General features: G+C 42.6%; 1 protein-coding gene across 6 annotated transcripts in view; it reads right to left on the bottom strand.

The window, feature by feature from the left end:
• Positions 1 to 372: 372 nt before the first annotated feature.
• Positions 373 to 20,084, bottom strand: part of ARFGAP1 (ARF GTPase activating protein 1) — a 35,714-nt gene continuing 16,002 nt past the window's right edge. The window contains exons 6-14 of one of the 6 annotated variants that reach the window (XM_083447524.1): positions 19,616 to 19,705; positions 18,658 to 18,754; positions 17,316 to 17,372; positions 15,761 to 15,793; positions 13,947 to 13,976; positions 10,619 to 10,675; positions 7,802 to 7,861; positions 6,415 to 6,491; positions 373 to 5,177 (exon numbers count right to left, since the gene is read on the bottom strand). In XM_083447524.1, coding sequence (XP_083303650.1) covers positions 4,817 to 5,177; positions 6,415 to 6,491; positions 7,802 to 7,861; positions 10,619 to 10,675; positions 13,947 to 13,976; positions 15,761 to 15,793; positions 17,316 to 17,372; positions 18,658 to 18,754; positions 19,616 to 19,705 — 862 coding nt within the window. In that variant the 3' untranslated portion in view covers positions 373 to 4,816. The remainder of the gene's footprint in view (positions 5,178 to 6,414; positions 6,492 to 7,801; positions 7,862 to 10,618; positions 10,676 to 13,946; positions 13,977 to 15,760; positions 15,794 to 17,315; positions 17,373 to 18,657; positions 18,755 to 19,615; positions 19,706 to 20,084) is intronic. The other 5 variants (XM_083447525.1, XM_083447526.1, XM_083447527.1 and 2 more) reach the window with 5 other exon arrangements.

The raw sequence follows: 20,084 nt of genomic DNA on the forward strand, positions 1-20,084 counted from the left end.
GTATGCTGGATGACGAACTGGGAGATTAGGGTTTAATGCCCTAACTCAGCCATGAAGTTTGTTGGGTGACCTTGGACCAATCATCGACTCTTCGCCTAACCTTGAGCTCCTTGGAGGAAAGGTAGAATATATATGCAATGTAACAGAAATAAGTAACACTCAAGTCCCAGCAACACAGTATTAAGAGTGATTGTGCAATTCTATTTAAAAATAAAAGACAGGATGGTGATAGAGCTTCCACAGGGCTCATGGTTCAATCAACCCAGTCAGATGGGCCGCATATACATAATAAAATTATTATTATCATCAAGACAACAGGTATCATTTTTGTCTTTATTTCCAAAGCAAAGTCAGTCTTCAGGCAACGTGAACTGCTTTGTTCCATATCTCTTGCTTTATTGTTTTATTTTGCTTTTAAGATGACACTGTAGGTTCAAGTTCAGTACCACTTTACAGAACAAGGAATAGTGCTCACAGGTCCTGTGAACTTCACAAATACACAGCAGGAAAACTGAAAGGCTTCTCACGTCCCACAACTCCCCACCTCTCTTAAAGAGAGACCCAAAGACCAGTCATTCCAACCTAGAATGCAAAGGAAGGTTAAGAACCCCAGACATGTCTCTCAAAGCCATCCTTCTGTACTCAAAAGCTTTGGGAAGAATCCTTCACTGGTACTTTATTTCTGTCCCATTTAAGTCAAGTGTACAGAGAGGCTTTCTGGATCAAAAGGAGGTTCACCTCACAGTTTTAAAGTTATTGCACAAATTACTACACCAATACATAAAAAATTTCTACCCATGGAATGTTAGACGAGGGTGGGGGGTGCTCGATTCTTGGAGGATATGAAGAGATCCCAGCAAGACTGTACAGAAAGAGGTCTTAAATCGTGAACCCCAGCACTACAGACACCTGGTTGTGTGATTAAAAACGCCCACCTTTACAAATGGCTCTTTATTGCCCCAAAGATGAACCTGGCAATTTTGCTGGGGCGCTGCCCTACTGGCATGCGGAAGGGCTTTTGGTAGCCCACATGGCTTGCTTAATTGTTCCATCTCGCAGATTTCCAAGAGCTGAGGGAACCATTTGGAAAAAGTTAGAACGGAGTGCCAAACCCCCATATTATTAGTTAAATCCCTATAGCCAGACAATGGAGTCTAGCACCCACGTTCACACACGTTTTGTGTATTTTCCACTCTAAATCACATCTTCCAAAGCATTTGCGCAGCGCAGGAATGCAGCATCTGAATTGGCACTGAGAGAGGTCAGCGCAGAGGTGGCTGGACCTCAATTCAGAAAGAAAAGGCAGGATAAAGCAGCTCAGGTGCCATTTAGGACAGGTGAGTAGTCTAGAGACTTGGTTCCATTCATGTAGCCAGCCCAGCCCACGCTACTTAAATGATGCTGTACCATGGGTTTATCTCCTATTGCCAAGCACTGTATTAAACAGAAATCATAAAGCTGGGTTTTTTTCTAGTTCTATTTAAGCTTCTTAGGAATAGGCATGCAGGCCAGGTATCCCCCTGTAGTGTTTCCTCACACATTATTTTTTAAAAAACAGCAACCCATTTGCAACTGCCTCATTCTTGCTTGAGAGATACCATGTGGTTTTTAGGGTTTGGGGGTAGATCAGCATCGAAGGGTGTTGTTTCTTCTCCCTGAAAAAAGCCTTTAAATTCTCATCAACCCCCCAAAGAAGCTAAATAAGCAGCACATGCAGAAAGGAAGCATAGTGTGAAACTCTCTGATTCCTAGTCTAATACATTTGCATTGAATGGCTTTTAAAAACTGATTTCTTATAATGCAATTAAGCTTTTTCAAATAAGCAATGGCTGTGCTGTTTCTGCACACATCTTTCAACCTGCAGTATAGAGAGATTTGAAAGGTAGTTCATAGTCAGAAAAGTGAGCTGAGGGTGGAGGAATCAACCCTTTCAAAAGAAAGAAGTAACACAACAGGAGAGAAGGCCTATATTCAATGCTGCAATCACTATGCCAATTCAGATTTTGCTCACTGGAGCACCATACCCTTTCATTAACCTATATGATTGCCTAGGCCAGATTTGCGGTCAAACGCATTAGCTTAAAAACATATTTCCAAGCCCACCGGCTCATGCATACATGCTAGGCATCAATGACATTTAAAAACAAAACTTTTGATTTAAAAAAAGATTCCCTGCCACAGGCAATCAGTCAAGTGGTCATTCTTAAGGCTACAACAGATACAGCCTTGCTGAGCTTGTGACTAAAGGTGAATCAAAAGCAGCTTCGTCCCTCCCCCAGCAACTGCATGCTACCCTTCTCTGTAAGAATTGATCATGATTTCGGAAGAATAAATAGGGCACCTTGAGCTCTGACATCAAAACCTTTCCTGTGCATTGTTTTACTAAGATGTCAGCACCACCAATGGTGCTTTTAAGAATGTGACTGATGAAATGTTGATCTCGAAGGGTAGATACATCTGAAATGACAAAGTATTACAAGAGCAGAGAAAAATCTGCTAGGTTTGGAGAAAACGGTGAGAACAAGAGAGGAGGTGTATTATTATTTTTTACAAATATAACATTCATTTGTTCATACAGACTAGGAACGTATGAATATTTTGGGGAGTGGCAGAAAATAAGAGTAACAAAGCAATTCAAGATGATGCAGAGGAGTTAATATTAATTCAGGTTGACTATGTCAGCAGCGAGCTCAAACTACATTTTCCCATCCCTGTTACTGTGGTGCTTTAATCAAAAGATTTGCCAGGTCATGGGCACAGCAGATCTGCAGAGCACATGCATTGGCTCTGAGACTCGGGCAGTAAACATGTACTAAAGAGAGCAGATAAAAAGGGTCAGGTATAAATTTACGCCAGCCACTACATGTTCAACATGCAATTAAGTTCCCATGATGTTATCTTTAGAACAGGGAGGGGAGTAAAAAAATACCACTCAATGGGTTACGGTGTTTACAAAAAATGTCAGAACCAACACTAAAGAAAGGCGTTAACTCTCACTGCGCCCTGGCTTTTTCCCTTTTTAAAGGAGCCGTTATACATGGCCAGAGATTTCAGAAGAGGACACAGGAGTCTGTCTGGCACAGGGAAGCACCACGGCTACCACAGACTCACTGAAAGGGCGCTAGACTGTTGAGAGCAGAGGATGGAGGAGCATAAACAATGAAAATACTCGAAGAACATTTCAGTTGGCAGCTTGAAAGGCTAGTGATTAAGTACGGCAGAACAAGCCAACAAGGTCATATTTCTTTACAAAGTAGATACTGACATACTGAACAATACACAAAAATCCTAGGAAACTATTAATACTTAGTGGGTAAGTTCACTGTGTGTGTGTGTGTGTGAACAGTTATATACAGCAGACAACCTTAGCTGACTTCTGGAGGTTTAAGTCTGTGCAAAAGCTTACCAGAAGACCAGGCTCAGGTCCACGGAACCCCAGAAACAGTCCACCTGCCAATGCAGAGGTGTCCTTGGGCAGAGATTCAAACATTTGAAATGTAGGTTTGCAAGCAAAATTTCCACACTGGTATGGGAGGAGCCACCCACCCCACTCTCCTGCGATTCTGGTTTCCACACTGGAATTCAACCAATTACACCATGATCCCAAGTTTTCCAGGAGCTTCTCACAACATTAGCAGTCGTGCTATGCTGTAACACATTACAAAGGGAGACAGATGACAAAGGAAGATCTATTGACCACAAGCATCAATAACATACGTAAGACCTGTAGAAATAAATACCTGAATTCTTCTCAAAAGTCATGCAAAGCAGCCAACATGATGAAACTTACAACCTGACCCCTCTTGATTAGCTTCCTTCTGATTTGTTTGTCTTTGTTTTGGAGGGGGGGGGGGAAGGGAGAGGAATCTATTTTGGAATCTTATATACTGATTTTATCTATAAATGCAGTCAAAGTACCAAACTCATGTTCGGTCGCTCAAGAAATTTGCTTCTGTCATTCACAAGTTCTGTTTAACTATCTTGTCTAATCTTTCCAAACACTTCGTCATTTCTGATATCAGGCAGTTCTGGTAAAAACCAAAAAGAGCAAATGGAACCTTCGAGGGAACAAAAACGATGTGACATTTTTCATTTAATTTTTAAAAAAGAAATGGAAACTACCAAGGGCAGGAAAACGAAGTATCTTCCTCTTGACTCTCCAAGAGTTCATACGGAAGAAGCTCAAGCCTTGTTTCTTCTGCGACAGAGATTTAGCTGAATAAGGTAAAGAGTTATTGTTTTTCCTTTCACACCTTGATAAATCTAAAAACTGCTTCAACAGCGTCTTAATTACCATTTTGTATTGTTTCAAACCCACCCTGGCAACTTCAGTCTCAGTCCACTAATCTGCAATCAGTCCAGTAATCTGCAATCAGTTGAAGATACACTCATATCAGCTTATCCAGAAGTTCTCCAGAACTTCACCTGAAATTCCAATGAGAAGCTGGGCAATCTCGCAAGACTACACATGCAGCATTGTGCTATGAAAGTATGCTTGCATGGGCTTACTTCCTCCAGGCTCTCGCTTTAGGAAGTCGGCATGCTCCGCATACAACAGCAGCATGGTGAGAATATATCTAAGAATGCACAAGGTCATTTCCATGGGAGAGACACGTCTTCATATGGTAATTACAAGAATCTACAAACCAATGTCTTTTTTGTAGTAGTTGTAAACAGGAGTGGAAAGAGAATGGAACAGTAAGCATGAGGTTTAAACAGGCCCAAAAATGACAAGGACGTTAATCCAGTTACATGGGAAACCTTTCCATTAGAAGTATGACTTTTCCCTCTGCCATGATGGACAGGGATACAAGTCCTACCAGTTCTGGTTATCCCAGCCTTCTTCAGCCGCTGAAGAAGATTCTTTTGTCGTCTTCTTAGGGGTCATTTTGGTTTTGCCCTCCCCGGCTGCATTCTCCCAGTTGGTCTCCCAGTTTTCCCAGCTGTCACTGTTACTGTTCTTGTTATTGGAGACTGTCCCCGACCCCCAGACATCCCAGCTATCAGAGCTCTTCTTCTCGGTAGAATTGTCCACATACGTCCAGCTGTCGCTGCTTGGGGACTTGTGGGTTTTGGGCGGATCCGAATTGCCAAAGGTCTCCCAAAAGCTTTGATCCACTGCATTGTTCTGGTAGCCTTCACCACTGCTGTTCTGGTAGCTGTCACCCTCTGGCGGCCTTTAAGGAAGAAAACACAGGAGAACGGAAGACTAGTTCATTTCAGCACAGGATAGATCAGAAGGGCTGCTATCGTGTTCAGTCTCGCATCTTGATCTGCTGTTAAGCTACACTATTCAATCTCCACCTTGGAAGCGAAAGCTCGAAAACGTAGCTGTATGTGCATGTGCTTTTGTGTAAAAAGGTAAAGGTACTCCTGCCCGTACGGGCCAGTCTTGACAGACTCTAGGGTTGTGCGCCCATCTCACTCAAGAGGCCGGGGGCCAGCGCTGTCTGGAGACACTTCCGGGTCACGTGGCCAGCGTGACATCGCTGCTCTGGCGAGCCAGAGCTGCACACGGAAACGCAGTTTACCTTCCCGCTAGTAAGCGGTCCCTATTTATCTACTTGCACCCGAGAGTGCTTTCAAACTGCTAGGTTGGCAGGCGCTGGGACCGAACAGCGGGAGCGCACCCCGCCGCGGGGATTCGAACCACCAACCTTTCGATCAGCAAGCCCTAGGCGCTGAGGCTTTTACCCACAGCGCCACCCGTGTCCCGTGCTTTTGTGTAGGCTCTACCATAGCCCCAGCTAAAGCCAACTTTGGAGTCATTGAAATGTAAATACTGCAGGGAGGCAACACTATGCTATCCATGATGGGATGGGATGGAAATACCCTATAGACAGCAGTGATGAAGTTTAGGAGAGGGATATCACGAGTTGTCTGGTTTATCTAAAAATAAACTGTGCGTTCCATTTCACGTAATAAAAATCTCTGATTAGTTTACATAAAACTACAACAATTACATTCAATAACATCTCCTATTGACTAGATTAAAAACAAAACAAGTGCATATATCACAAATAAAACAGTGCAGCATACAAAACAGGTTTTCTCAACCTCTCAATTTTTAATTCTCTTAAGTTTTAAAGAATGGTGTGAGACCATAAGCAAGCATATTTGAACATAATGGTTTCAGGAGAAAAGGTGCCAGTTGTTTCAAGTCGTGTTCATGTTTTAAAATGCTGTAAACATGTTTCTGAGCATTTGGAAAAGGTCAGAAGAAAATGAATAAGGGACATATAGGACTAATAAAAGGGTTTTACACCCACTGGATTCTAGAAGGATTATCGTTTTGAAAAAATGGAATACAACCATGTCCGTGTTCTTTGGCCATGGCAGCTGCCAGTCAAAACAGATATGAGATATAGAAGCCTGGAGGGTACACATCTAACACAAATACACAAAGAGGGGTACCTTTCAGAAGATTCATCTGATTTTCCAGAAAAGAAAGTGGTAACATCTCGCCATCCCTTACTGCTTGCTCCCTGGACCTGTGAAATAGAGATTGGGGCAAAATGGAGAAGGAAAACCCAAAGGTTGGTGTGGTGGAAGAGCGGCAGAACCAGCGTAATCACCTGCCTCTGAAAGTGGAGCTCTAGAAACTAGAAGACACTCTGCTTTGAGCCACTGAGTCAAAGGGAAAAGACTCTTAGCAAAATAGGCCAAGCCTTAAAACGTTAAGATTAGCTGATAGGGTCAGATGAAGAACCTGAAAAGCTGCCACTTAATGATTTTTCTGCCTGCTGTAACAATTTTAATGCAGTGCGGTAGATGCCATAGGGATTTTAATTTGATTTCAATTTCTTTTATTTATTATATACAGTACTGCATTTCATTGTATTACAATTTGAATTCCAATTTGTAACACAATAAAATAAATAAAAGAAGCAAACAAATGTAATTAGAAGCCAATATAAATGTCTTATCCAACGGATGCGCTGTCTCTCATCTTCAACCACAAATCCTAGGGACCACCTGAGTGAAGTTTGCAGGCCACCAACTCTCCATGGGCCAGAGTTTGGGAACCTTTCATATAAGGGATGAACACAACATGTTCATGAAAGGTGAGCTCACAACTGATACCAGAGCTACGAAAAGTACTAACTTTCCAAGGAAATTTACACACTGCTTTTCTTAAAAAAGCATCAGAGCAATTTTAAAATCAAAGCATTCAAGAGAAAAATAGTTTAAACTAGGAAGCATCAGCACTTACCGGTTTTATTAAGCATTGGCAGCAAAAACAGAAGAAAGGGAGAAGGCACGTATATTAGCAAAATTTAGAAGTCTTTGTATTCAATTTAAGCTGTTTCCATATTCCTTTGCAAACTTTATGGCTGGTTATTGGCCCACCCATTGCTACGTTTCATAATGAGGAAGAGAATTTGTTTTAGAAATGCATCCTGTGAGCTCACAGCAAAGTGTTTTTTGTCACATCAATGGTACACGTACCATTTATGAAATACCCTTTACTAGATATTAAGGGAATCTGTTTTCACACATGAGCGTGGTTCAGAGATTGCTGTAACATTCAATGATTTGTTCAGCCACAGCCTAAATGTCGGCTCCCTGCATGTGAGGTCATAGTCAAACTGATTTCCATGCAAAACAGATGCAACCCAATCACTTTCAGTGACACGTGTGACTTGGGCCTAAATAAACAACAACAGAATAGACAGCTGTTTTGTCAATGCTGTGTTGCTGCAGGAGAAATTGCTTCTAGCGCTGGAGCACAACATGCCTAAGGAATATGGAGACTGGCTTAATTCCTGGCCTCCTATCCGCTAGGAAGGCCACATCGTACCTTGGAAGCCAAATGCGAGACTCCCTGGGAAACATCATCCATAATTTTTCCATCTTTTACCTACATGAATCAAGATGTCCAAAGTTAGGCGCAGAACAAAATGATGCCACAGCTACCTGAGAGAAATGCTACTTGCACCAAAAGTAAACACAAATCTTTCATTCCACAGACAATGAGGTCAGGAGAGTTTGCTACTTTTAAAAGGTTATCTGCTAAGAACTCTGGAATTAATCTTCCTTGGGGGACCCAAAGACTTTGGATGCAGCATACTAAGCAATCAAGAAACCAATGGCACGATGAGCACTTACTTTAAAAAGTGAGGCAATTCTTACAAGTATAATCATATGATTTTTTATATCATAAATGCATTCCTTATTTAGAACTTTACACATTATTCAAAGCCCCTCCTAAGATGTCTGATGACATCTAAAATAATATCTAACTCGGTTCAAAAGTTTGCAATTGATGCAGCACAGATCATAATCCTCAAAACTTAATTATTCTACCTTTAATTTAGCAATATTGTGTCTTTAGAGGAGAACTGCCATTGATGGACCAGGGGCTGAAAAAGTCCCTCGTTCTCAGCCGAGATCACGGTGCCCCAAAACTACGCATTTTTTGACACCGTGCTCTCGCACAGGTTACAAGACTCATGCAGGAGCGTGGCCCCAAAGTTTTGCACTGGGACATGTGGGAGGGTATGGTGGCACCATTCACATAACCAAAACTACCACAGAGATACCAACTTTTTCAAAAGTAGAGGGTGCATGGTTTGGCTTGTGAAAAACAGGGGGTCTGTAGTACTTAGCTAATTGGGAACCACTGGCCTAGAGTAAAAGTGAATAATCTTAGGGGTTCAACAAGATAGAATACCACCAGGGTTCTGAGTTCAACTCTGCACTCGTTGCATAAGCTTTTGCATTTTATTTATTTTACCCCACTTTTTAAAAATTTATTTTAGCCCCACTTCCTTGTCTGCAAAATGGACATAACCTGACAGGTTGCTATTAATAAACAGAGACTATAAAAATCACACTGCAGAGTCTGAAATTCAGAAAGCTGAAACACCCAACTGAATCATATTCATGGGAACAACCAATACTTGATCAAAATGGAATTATTTAACATGATTCTGAAAATATATTTCTCTGTACCATTTTTCCCAGCCTCTCGTCCCTCCAGATGTTTTGGAGTACAGCTACCGTCAGGGCTCTCTAGCATGGGCAAAGATCAGGGATGGCAGGAGCTGCAGTTCTACAACATCCTAAGCACCAGGTTGGGAAAGCCTTCTCTGCACGCCATGAAATATTAACATAGGCTCCTTTTCAGTATTTAGCTCACCTGTGATCTCTGGGAAACGTGAGAACAGCAGCTTGCGGAGGGGCTTTTTAGCAGCTGCCCCAGCCTCAGGGATTAGGATCCCCAGTAACATGGGCTAGTGCCCATGTTAGGGTATTCAATTAAGTGTTCAAACGTGTTCCAAGGCTCAATCATGTCAGGCATTTGTGAAAATTTCTCAGTAATGCCCCATATTATTTATCTATGGCATTTTCTAGCTTTTGGAGGGCTTGATCTGCAGCGAGCTTTGCAACCCTGCCCCCTGTGTTAAACTAGCTGGATCTTAAAATACCACTTGTATTAAGATGAAGGTTTAAAATTGGATTGTTAGGCATAGAAGGTTTCATGGACGTGCATGAATAAATACTAAATAATGAAACCAAGAGGGGGAGTGGAGGGAAGTCAAGCAAGATTATGGTTTTAAAAAAACTAGCTGGATCTTGGGGAACCCTTCAAAGAGGGCCTAGGGAGGTATGCTGTTGGAAGGAGTGGCATGATCTGGCCAAAGAGTGCTGGTGTTTGGGTGTTGTTATTGTGTTGGACTAGGAACAGGAAGACCCAGGTTCAAGTCTTGACTTGGCCAGGATGGGGTGACATTAGACCTGCCATGTTTTCCCTTAAAATACCTTACCACACAGCGTTGTTGTGAGGATGAATCACTTAAGCCACCCTGAGCTCCTTGGAGGAAGGGCGGGATATTATGATAATAAATAAACAAAGCGTTTGAGACAGATGAATTAAACGGCCAAGAAGGATGAGGGGGGAATATCAATGACACATCCTTTTGAACTGGACTCTCAGATCTTTGGCTGCAAATCTCTTGAAGTACAGTGGTGCCTCGCAAGACGAAACGAATCCGTTCCGCGAGTCTCTTCGTCTAGCGGTTTTTTCGTCTTGCGAAGCAACCCCATTAGCGGATTAGCGCTATTAGCGGTTTAGCGGCTATTAAAGGCTTAAGGGATTAGCGGATTAGCTGCTAAAAGGCTATTAGCAGCTTTGTTGTTGTTGTTTAGTCGTTCAGTCGTGTCCGACTCTTCGTGACCCCATGGACCAGAGCACGCCAGGCACTTCTGTCTTCCACTGCCACCCGCAGTTTGGTCAGATTCATGTTTGTAGCAGCTTAGTGCCTTAGAAAAAGGGGGTGGGGAGCGGGGAAAAAATCGCAGGAACTCGCAAGACATTTTCGTCTTGCGAAGCAAGCCCATAGCAAATTCGTTTTGTGAAGCACCTCCAAAACGGAAAACCCTTTCGTCTAGCGGGTTTTCCGTCTTGCGAGGCATTCGTCTTGCGGGGCACCACTGTGTAATGCCAGAACCTGGTTTTGATAACACCAACAGGGAAGTGTTTTTTAGACTACGTCGGGGAGGAATTGTACTGCCACCCTGTGGGCACACAATTTCACACGGGAGAAGCTCATGTTGTGCAAGAAGGAAAATGGTATTCAGTTCCCATCACCAATGTACTCATTTCCAAAGTTACCTTCTCCTGTGCAGGTTTGAGGACATTTTCATTTATACTCTGACCTAACTCTGAAGCCTAGTTAAAAGTAAAACAAACACAAAAGTCAGTTACACTTTTCTTCATAGGAAACATCTAACATGTACTGCCACGGAAAGTAGCCACTAGACTTTCAAAGAAAAGGAAGGAAGGAAGAAAGAAAAGACAAAAGCAGGACAGAGGAGCCCTGAGCTTTGCCTGGTACAAGCGAGAGAGTGAGCTTTAAGCACACAATGCGTATTCACAAAGAGACAGGGAAATACACTGAGATGTACAAGACTACAGGGCTGTTTCAGTATCCTCAAACTGGTTCCTTTAAGCAAGTCCCAACAGACCAAAAGAAAATACCCTTGCTAAACCAAAGGTTACTTTAGGGGTGAATGTGCTGCCACTGCAGAGAGGTCAGTTCCCATGCTGCTCCAGCAACACGCAAGAAAACTTCACTCAAGTGGTTTGGTCACACTGTGCGATTACTCGGATGTAAGAACAAAATATGGCCCATATCATGTAGGCATTAGCTTAAAATTATTGCAGTGGCATGGGAGCTAACCACACTGAAGCTACTGGGTGATCACAACCACTGCACTACGGTAACATGAAGTCAGCAAGTTCTTTTGGAAAGAGAAATGCAACATACTCTGAAGTTACGCAAGCAATGGCAAGCCCATATGAGAAGATTTCCTGTGGCTGGGTAACACAGAAGACCTGCTCTTCCCAATTCCACAGCCTAACTTTCATGCTCTTTGCCAAGATGCGCAAACATAACTTGTAGAAAAAACAGAAAAGAGAAGCAGAAGGCTTTTGAACTAGAAGTGAAATGCAACTGGAAAACTTTGTGTGATTTTGTACTCTGGTGCCTCAGGTGTGGCCTGTTAGTCCAGAAGATGCACTTCCTTTGCCCTGTTCTGCTTCTCTAGACCTATAAAGTGTTACAACTAGAAATACGAAATGGTGCGAAATTGTACCCAGTTAATTGGGGGAAGACGGAGGGGGGAAGGGAGAGAATGAATTATTGGTTAGAGGTTAAAAAGAGAAGGAATACAATTGTGGACCGGTAACATTATGTTTATGACACTCAAGCTGACCCTACAGTAGCTGCTTTGGGGAATATGGATTGGAACAGATGACCCGTAGTCCCTTTAGACCAGGCACCCCCAAACTCGGCCCTCCAGCTGTTTTGGGACTACGGTTCCTATCATCCCTGACCACTGGTCCTGTTAAGCTAGGGATGATGGGAGTTGTAGTCCCAAAACAGCTGGAGGGCCGAGTTTGGGGGTGCCTGCTTTAGACCAAGAACATTCTACTCATCCTTCAGTTGTTTCCCAGAATAATGTTATTTCTTGCTGCTATTTCTGATTGGATGCTAAGTATTATGGAGGAACACAGTTGCACTTCTTCTCCTGAATCTTGTCTTACTCCGCAGAATTACAGGGGGAAATCCCTTCTCATCTTCCTGCCTAATACCACAGTCTCCTCATCTAATCTGTCACCACGTTAAACTGGAAATGAAAACAATTAAAGTATTGGACTAACATGGCTGGCATCTTCTTTACCTTGAAGCTTTGCCCTTTATCTTCTTTGCCCTTGAAGCTGTCCCAGAAACTCAAGCGGGTACAGAATGCTGCAGCGAGGCTCCTCACGGGGTCTCTGCCATGGGAGCATATTCACCCAGTGCTTTTCAAGCTGCACTGGCTCCCGGTGGAGTACAGGGTCAGATTTAAGGTGCTGCTTTTGACCTTTAAAGCCCTTCACAGCCTAGGACCCTCATACCTATGGGACCGCCTCTCCCGGTATGCCCCACGGAGAGCCTCAAGGTCCATAAATAACAACACCCTAGTGGTCCCGGGCCCTAAGGAAGTTAGATTGGCTTCAACCAGAGCCAGGGCCTTTTCAACTCTGGCTCCGGTCTGTTGGAACGCTCTGCCTCATGAGACCAGGGCCCTGCGGGATCTGATTTCTTTCTGCAGGGCCTGTAAGACAGAGTTGTTCCACCTGGCCTTTGGCTTGGAGCCAATTTGATTCCCTCCCTCCCTTTCTTTTTTCTTTTCCTTCTCCTCCTGCGATGAGGCTACATTTTAATATTTTAATGTTCCATTATTTTAATGTTGTATTTTACTTTTGTTTTTAAGTTGTAATCATTCATCTTGTTTTTATTATTGCTTGTAAGCCGCTCTGAGCCTGGCCTTGGCTGGGGAGGGCGGGGTATAAATAAATTATTATTATTATTATTATTATTATTATTATTATTATTATTACCTGTTACCATGCCTGATGATACTAACAGGAGTGTGTGGAAGTTCACAGCCTAAAGTCTGTCTAGTCAATGCCCTTGTTTATTATGAGGGCCAGTGTCTGGTTCAATTCACAGAATATGTACAACTTACTCTCCTGACAATATGCAGCTGATGGAATTGTTAACCCTGTGAAAGAGACAGAGGTTTGACAGATCTGTGACTGAATGCTGAACACCCTTTTCCTCATGAACATCTATTGCTAACTGTGAAGTTACCATGTATAAGAGAGTGCTGGAGGGGAAATAGTTAAATAGGTTGCACAGACAGGGCCCAGGGGGGCAGAGTCAGTGGGTCTATAAAGGAGTTCTGGGATGAGTTCTGGGAGTTAGTTCATTGGGAGTTGTGGGTGGGTAGTTGGTTGGTTTGAGTGGGTTGGCTCGTTGGGAAAGGCAGTTGGTAAGAGAGAGACAGTTAGGGCAGTTGGTCCTTGAGTGTGGGGTGGTAGCAGAGATAGAGAGAGGAACATAAGACTAAGGAAGTAAAGAGGAACACTGTTTGGAATGCTGTAATAGTTTTAAGTCTGAAATAAAATACACTCTTCTTTATGAATTGAAAAGCTGACAGACTGAAGTGATTTTACCAGGGAGGACCTGGTTGGTGGCAGTGGATTAGTGGTGTACGGGTCAATAGTCCGTGAGACGACCGGGGGCTCCGTACTAACACCACGCTAACCTCTTTTCCAAATACTTCCCTAATGTAAATACAGTTCTGGATACACCTCAGCCCTGATTGCTCATCCCATAAACCCACGCGTTGAGCGAGCCTTTGACATCCAACATTTACAAAATAGTATGGATTGGAATATATACTTAGGACTCTTGCTTGATGCAGCCTATTTTAAAACAAGCTGAAGGAGACATTACAGAAAGATGCAGACGACACCGTTCAACAAAAATGACTTGATTTCAAAGTGAGGGGGGTTAAAGTGAAATTATAAAAGACAGCTAGCAGCAAAATGTACAAACTCAGCACAGAAACAAAGCACCCATGCATGAGAATTGAGGGGAGGGCTTTACCGGATCTGCCTGCTGTTTGTGGCCCCAAAACTTTAGACCCAGGCAGCACAAGAGAAGAGAGCAAGGGAGGTAGAAGAAGCAGCTTTTAGCAAAAGATCTAATGTACTCGTTTGTTCCTGGCAAGAAAGCATGATATTTATCCCAACATCAGTGCCTTAACGACAAGCAAAATGTTTAGTTTCTCGATTACCACGCCGAACTAAATTGTCAAAAATAAACAAAAATAAAATTATATAGTCAGGGCTGAGAGTGAGAGTCGGCTTGTAAGCACGAGCTAGGAAGCAACAGCTCCAATTGTTAATTGGGAAAATTTCGCCATCATGTATCGACTGAGAAGGCAGCAATGCTGCTGCGGTGGCTTGTCAGTAGGGCTGGTAAGTTAACTCCAGTGTAGCGTTTTGAATAAATATGCATGTTGATACTAATATGATATTCAACAAGGTTTAAATAAGGATCTATGACTCCCGTAAGAAGGCAGGAAAGGAAAATCAAGTCAATATCAAACGTTATATATTTTACAGAAGGGGAAAATATCTGCAGGCTTTGTGTTCTGCCAACACCTGCAAGGAATACTGATTTAATTTTCCCTTGAAAGACACACCATTTTAGCTTGCAAGGCGGTTTCAGTTAAACAAGAATTAATTTCACTGGGCATGTGAATGCACCCAAGGATATAGTCCTCATAGAATCCAAAGCCTTTGCTTTGCACAACGTGATATAAGTGCAGCCAACGCCTTTCTACAAACTGCTTAGGTTTGTTTTAGTACAAATACGCTGTTGTAGAAGCTGGTTTCTATTAGCGTGTTCCCTTCACCAACAAGGCAAGCACGTCAGGAACATGCAGGATTGCCATTGAGAAGGTAGCTTGTAGATGCTCACACAGATATCATTTGTATAAACCAGCTTCTCTGTGTGGGTATTACACACATGTAAACACCTCAGTTCCTCTAAACAGCACCATCATCTGAGCAACTCTCAGCTGTGACTTTATGGCAGTCCCACAGAGACTCCAGCATAGTATCAACCAGCCCCAAGTTATGATCTATGCAAATTGTGCATTGCTTAGGAGGCAATTCAAGTCTGGAGGCTATTGCTTAATAGAGAGGCAATATCTGAGGTTCTGCAACACTAACTGCAGGCTACATAATTTTACCTGAGGAAGCTGTAATCCGTTTCCACATTACGTACACTGCATAACCTACAATTCCCCTCTCAGTAGATTTATTTACTTCTAATGAATTGCTTTCCGCCGCTCCCTTAGGCGAAATGCTTGACGTGACAAAGGAGTAAATTCTGCAGCCATGGGCTAAAATGTAAAATATGCATAAGCCATAAGTGGAAAGTGAATTAACAGAACCCCTGTTCAATTTAGATGTATGACACAACATTCTCTATTAAAATAAGAAAGGACACATGCCTGATAGCAACAGTATGCTGTCTCGGTTTTTTAAAAAGCAACAGTTGATGGTGCAAAGTGCAAAGATGATGATTGGTTTTATAGGTTTTTAGAGCTAGCCAGTTGTAGATATTCTGCAACTTGGTAGTAAACCACTAAATAAATGTCTGATGAGTCAACAGGTGCAACCTTTGTTTTCTAGTGTGCTTCAAAACATACCTCATCTGCTTCCTAACTTAAGAGTACATGGCGCTTTCATCACAATACCTCTGACACTGGAACCTAATTTGCAGTTTCTCAGAGAAGATCCGGGAGATTGTAAATATTCCAAGAGAATTCAAACTGCTGAGGAAAAGAGAACCAGTGAAGATTTTTAGTGTTGGGTTAGCCACATAACAGAAGGACTTGTGAAAATCACCTTTTGAGTTGCTTGAGATCCAAATTTGGTAGCCTGTTAATAGAAGCAAAAATTATTTGTTTCAATGTTGTTTCAATGCACAGACACTGATGATGTGGACTGCAGCGCCACAAGATTCTTCTGTTGCTTTACTGCAGCAACCTAACATCTTCCCCTCTTGACATTATAATGTTTTTATGTTGCTCAAAATCTTACAAAACGCCTACCACTCTAAGGAAGTTTTAAGAGCCACTAATCTCAAAACTTTGCTTTGTTAGGATCCTTCCATATGGGAGACTTCTAGCATTACCCAAACACTGGTCCCATCCCCCCGCCCCGCCCTCTGCTGTAAGCTATAGGCAGAAAAACAACTGAATTTCCACACTTCAAGGTTATTGTGTGTGTACACATCCTATGTTCTGCCTACGTGTGATAATGGCCATGTGGGTTTTGAGGACCCCATTCGCCAGAGAAATGTTCTCTAAAATCATTTTGCCACTAGAAAGGAAGTCTGCACCTCCAAAAACAATTGTGGAGGGAGATCTTCTCCTTTGCCAGTACAGAAATGCCTCACACCAGCCGAGGAGAAGAAGAGCACTATGCTCCTCTTTTTCCAGCTTCAGCTTGCTCTTATAAGTAAAAAGCAGGTGGGGGGGGGGGACTGGATAAAAATTAGATTTACTATCAAGGACAGCCAAGATGCTCAACCACTTTAAAGCATCAATGCCGTTTCCAAAACATGCCTTTCTGAAAATTCCACAAGTAATTTCTTATAAATATCAATTAGCATGGTTTCTCTTTTTTTAAGGAGACTAGCTGAATCCATAAAAAGTAGCTGTAACAGCAGCTATCAGACCTGAAAGCTAAAACAAATCTCCACCGTAAAAGGCAATATTCTTCTGGGTATGAGAATCTATGAAAACACACACAGAGAGCGAGAGACAAATTAAGGGAAGGCTGTTCCCTTCATGCCCAGATTGCGAGCTTCCAAAGGCATCGGGCTGGCTGTGCTGGAAACAGAATGAACCAGAAGGGTTCTTGTGTTCTTGACAGGATATTGGTTGACAGCCAAGGCTGGCTCTGCCATGCGGCAGGGCAAAGCAGCCTGGTCTATGAGGTGGCTAGATGAAAGCAGGAATTGGTGTATGAATGGTGCAGCAAGACTTGTTTGACCTGATGAGAGGGGTGTCTGAACTCCTCTTCAGACAACACTGTTTGCAGCCTGTAATGAAGATTATTTTACAATGCAGCAGTTTTGAGTTCTCAGGATGGATTCAGTTGACCTGATGTCTCACATGATGATAGCAGTCACCCTCCTGCTAGGATGGCCATTTAAAGCTTTCACCACACAGCAATTCCTCAAAAGCACTTATGTGGGAAGATCAGGTGAATGGGTGGTTAATGAGCATCTGAAGGCATCCTTAGCAGAATGGAGAAAGCAACAAGCCGAGCCCATCGCTGCAGGTGTTTGGTTCCTTTTAGGTTTTTGCCTGTAAAAGGTCAGCTTCCTAAGAGAAACTCCATTACACAGAGCAAGCTGGATAACTTCATTTGCTGGATTATAGTGTTTACTTACACCTTCTTTAGCTGCAGAAGCAAACTTGCTCGCTCCAGATGTAAAACTACTCCACCCCTGAAAGAAGAAGCAGAGAATGGTTAGGCCTGCTCCATTCTTACCAAGGTAAAACAAACAAACAAAATGTTTCTTTCAACAACCAAGGCCAGAGAAAATCTAATAACCTTTCTGTATCAGGTGTGGGGAACCTCTGGGCATTGTTCGCCTCCATCTCCCACCATCCCTAATGACAGACAGTATTGGATGGAGCTGATGGGAGTTGGAGACCAAATGTCTGGAATGCCTCTGGTTCCCCACCTTTGCTCTGCATCGTAACAGCACAGACTCATCCACCTTGTCATATACGCTACCCCAATACCCAGTAAACTCAGCCTCTTTGTTTGAAAGTGCACAGCTCACAAACTTGCACAAAGGCCAAAACTGGTAGCCATAATAAAAACGTGCAACCCTTGCTCGATCCATGGGCGTCACTATAGGAAGGTAGAAAGGTGGGGCAAAATAAGGGAAAGATCATTTTCTTAATTCAGGGGAGTCGATGTAGTTTGGAAAGTTTCCCTGGTTTGGAAAGTCACCAGCTCTTAGCTTCAAGTTCAAGCAAGTTCTACAAATCATGATTCCCACTCTCTTGTTTTCTTCTTCTTCTTCTTCTTTTTCTGGACTAACCATACACAATGACACTGTTGATTTTGTAAAATGGAGCCACAACAAGTAGCTTTTTTCTCCTGCCCGGGAAGCCTCCTGCCAGTTCCATTCTCCCTGTCTGAAGCCTTTATGCAGGTAGAGGAGGCCAGTGACATTTCAGAGTGTACTCTTTTCAAATGCATTGAAAACCATTTTGAAAAAGAACTGGTGAGTTGCTTGTCACTGCAGTGCAAACGAATGTTTTGAGAGGGTAGAGAGAACAAAGGAGAATAATCCCATATTACTTGACTTTAAGATGCTGTGCCAGTATTTCTAGAAAGACCAGCATGAAGGCAAGAAAGGTTAGCACAGCTAAACATTAACGAAATCAACACTAGCAGCATTGTGGCAAGAAAGCAAAGCAAGCGGATAAATTATCATTTTGATTTGATTACTATTCCGATAAGCAATCAAGCACACCATTAGTCAAGTTGTCCACTGTAGTTGTTTTCTATGATGCACGGTTATTCATTTCTTAGCATTATACTCCAAGTGTTGAAGTAATCTGTCTAAAATTGCGCTCTGTCGTCTCTACTTTTTAAATTGTTGTTTCAGACATGATGTAATACGGGGAACCTTGGCTTGCTTAGTGGCAACAGAAGAGTGAAAGAATAAGAATGCATCTTATATCAGCGTATGCACAGGAAAAGCAGCTACTTACTGAATACAAAGAGGACATGGCATTATTGAGAAAGTCATCTTCCTTTTTGGGAGGCGTAACTGTGTTCCCAAACCCCACATAACGATTTTCTTGACCCCTGAATCAAAGCACACAAGAAAATGAGCAAAAGGCATTTATAATCAAAAGACACTACTGTGGAAAAAAAGGAGGGGGGAAGAACATAAGCATTCTATAAACCAAATGAAACATAAAGTTACATGTCTGAGCTCAAATACAGGATATGCCTTAAACCACTACAGTGGTACCTCGGGTTACGTACTTAATTCGCTCCGGAGGTCCGTACGTAACCTGAAGCTGTTCTTAACCTTTAGCTAATGGGGCCTCCTGCTGCTGCCGCGCCGCCAGAGCATGATTTCTGTTCTCATCCTGAAGCAACGTTCTTAACCCGAGGTACTATTTCTGGGTTAGCGGAGTCTGTAACCTGAAGCGTATGTAACCCAAGGTACCACTGTATAAGCAATTGATGCAAGCTTTATCTACAGGGTTGATTTACCTATATTGTTGGAGGAGAGAGAGGAATGTTTATGGGTCTCCCTGGTGAGATGAGGAGGAGGAGGAGAACAATTTATTTATACCCCACCCATCTGGCTGGGTTTCCAACAAATCCTCACAAGTTCTCTTTCATGGGCAAACAACTTAGGAAAGGCCCATCTCTCACTGTTTTTTTATAAAAATTATTATTATTATTATTATTATTATTATTATTATTATTATTATTATTATTATTATTTTCCCCAGAGGGCGTGAGAGAGACTCGTGCTGGCTTTGCAAGAGTTCTCCGTGAAGCAACCATCCTTTCCCCCCAGCATCTTATGGAAAATTCAGTGGAGGGGAGCTTTGTGCAGAGCATCCAGGACAGGGGTGGTCACCACAGGGGAGGGGACAATCACAGTTGGCAACGAAGGAGCCCTATATTTAACGGAGAAGTGATTCTTACCCTTGATAGGAGCCAAAATCATCATTTAACCAATCTTCAAAGGCTTTGTCAGAAGGGGCACCAGCATTCTGGGGTTGTCCAGCAGAGCTCCTGCAAAGAAAACAAACAAACCCATACATCAAACATTATTATGCCATAGTGCATGTGGCATGTAAATTAGCAAACCTTGCTAAGAGAAGGTATAATCCTGCAAACATCTCACCACATTTGTGGAATGCAACTCCTCCCCCTCTTGGTGCAGACACTTACAATTTCAGGATTAAGTAAAAAACTTAATTTTTTTACCCAGCCATTTGTAGGTGACTAGGAACGTTAATGGTCTAAGTGCTGTAGCCCTGCAACCTGGAGTCTTATTAATGTTATTTTGCCTGCCTTTTTGTCATGCTGATTTATACTTTTGATTGTTCTAACTAATTTTTGTATGTAATTTATGCATCATAGTTGTGCTGCATCTCACTCTGAAATAAAT

Source organism: Podarcis tiliguerta (genome assembly GCF_965153285.1).
Source record: "Podarcis tiliguerta genome assembly, chromosome: 6".
Classification (NCBI taxonomy): Eukaryota; Metazoa; Chordata; class Lepidosauria; order Squamata; family Lacertidae; genus Podarcis; species Podarcis tiliguerta.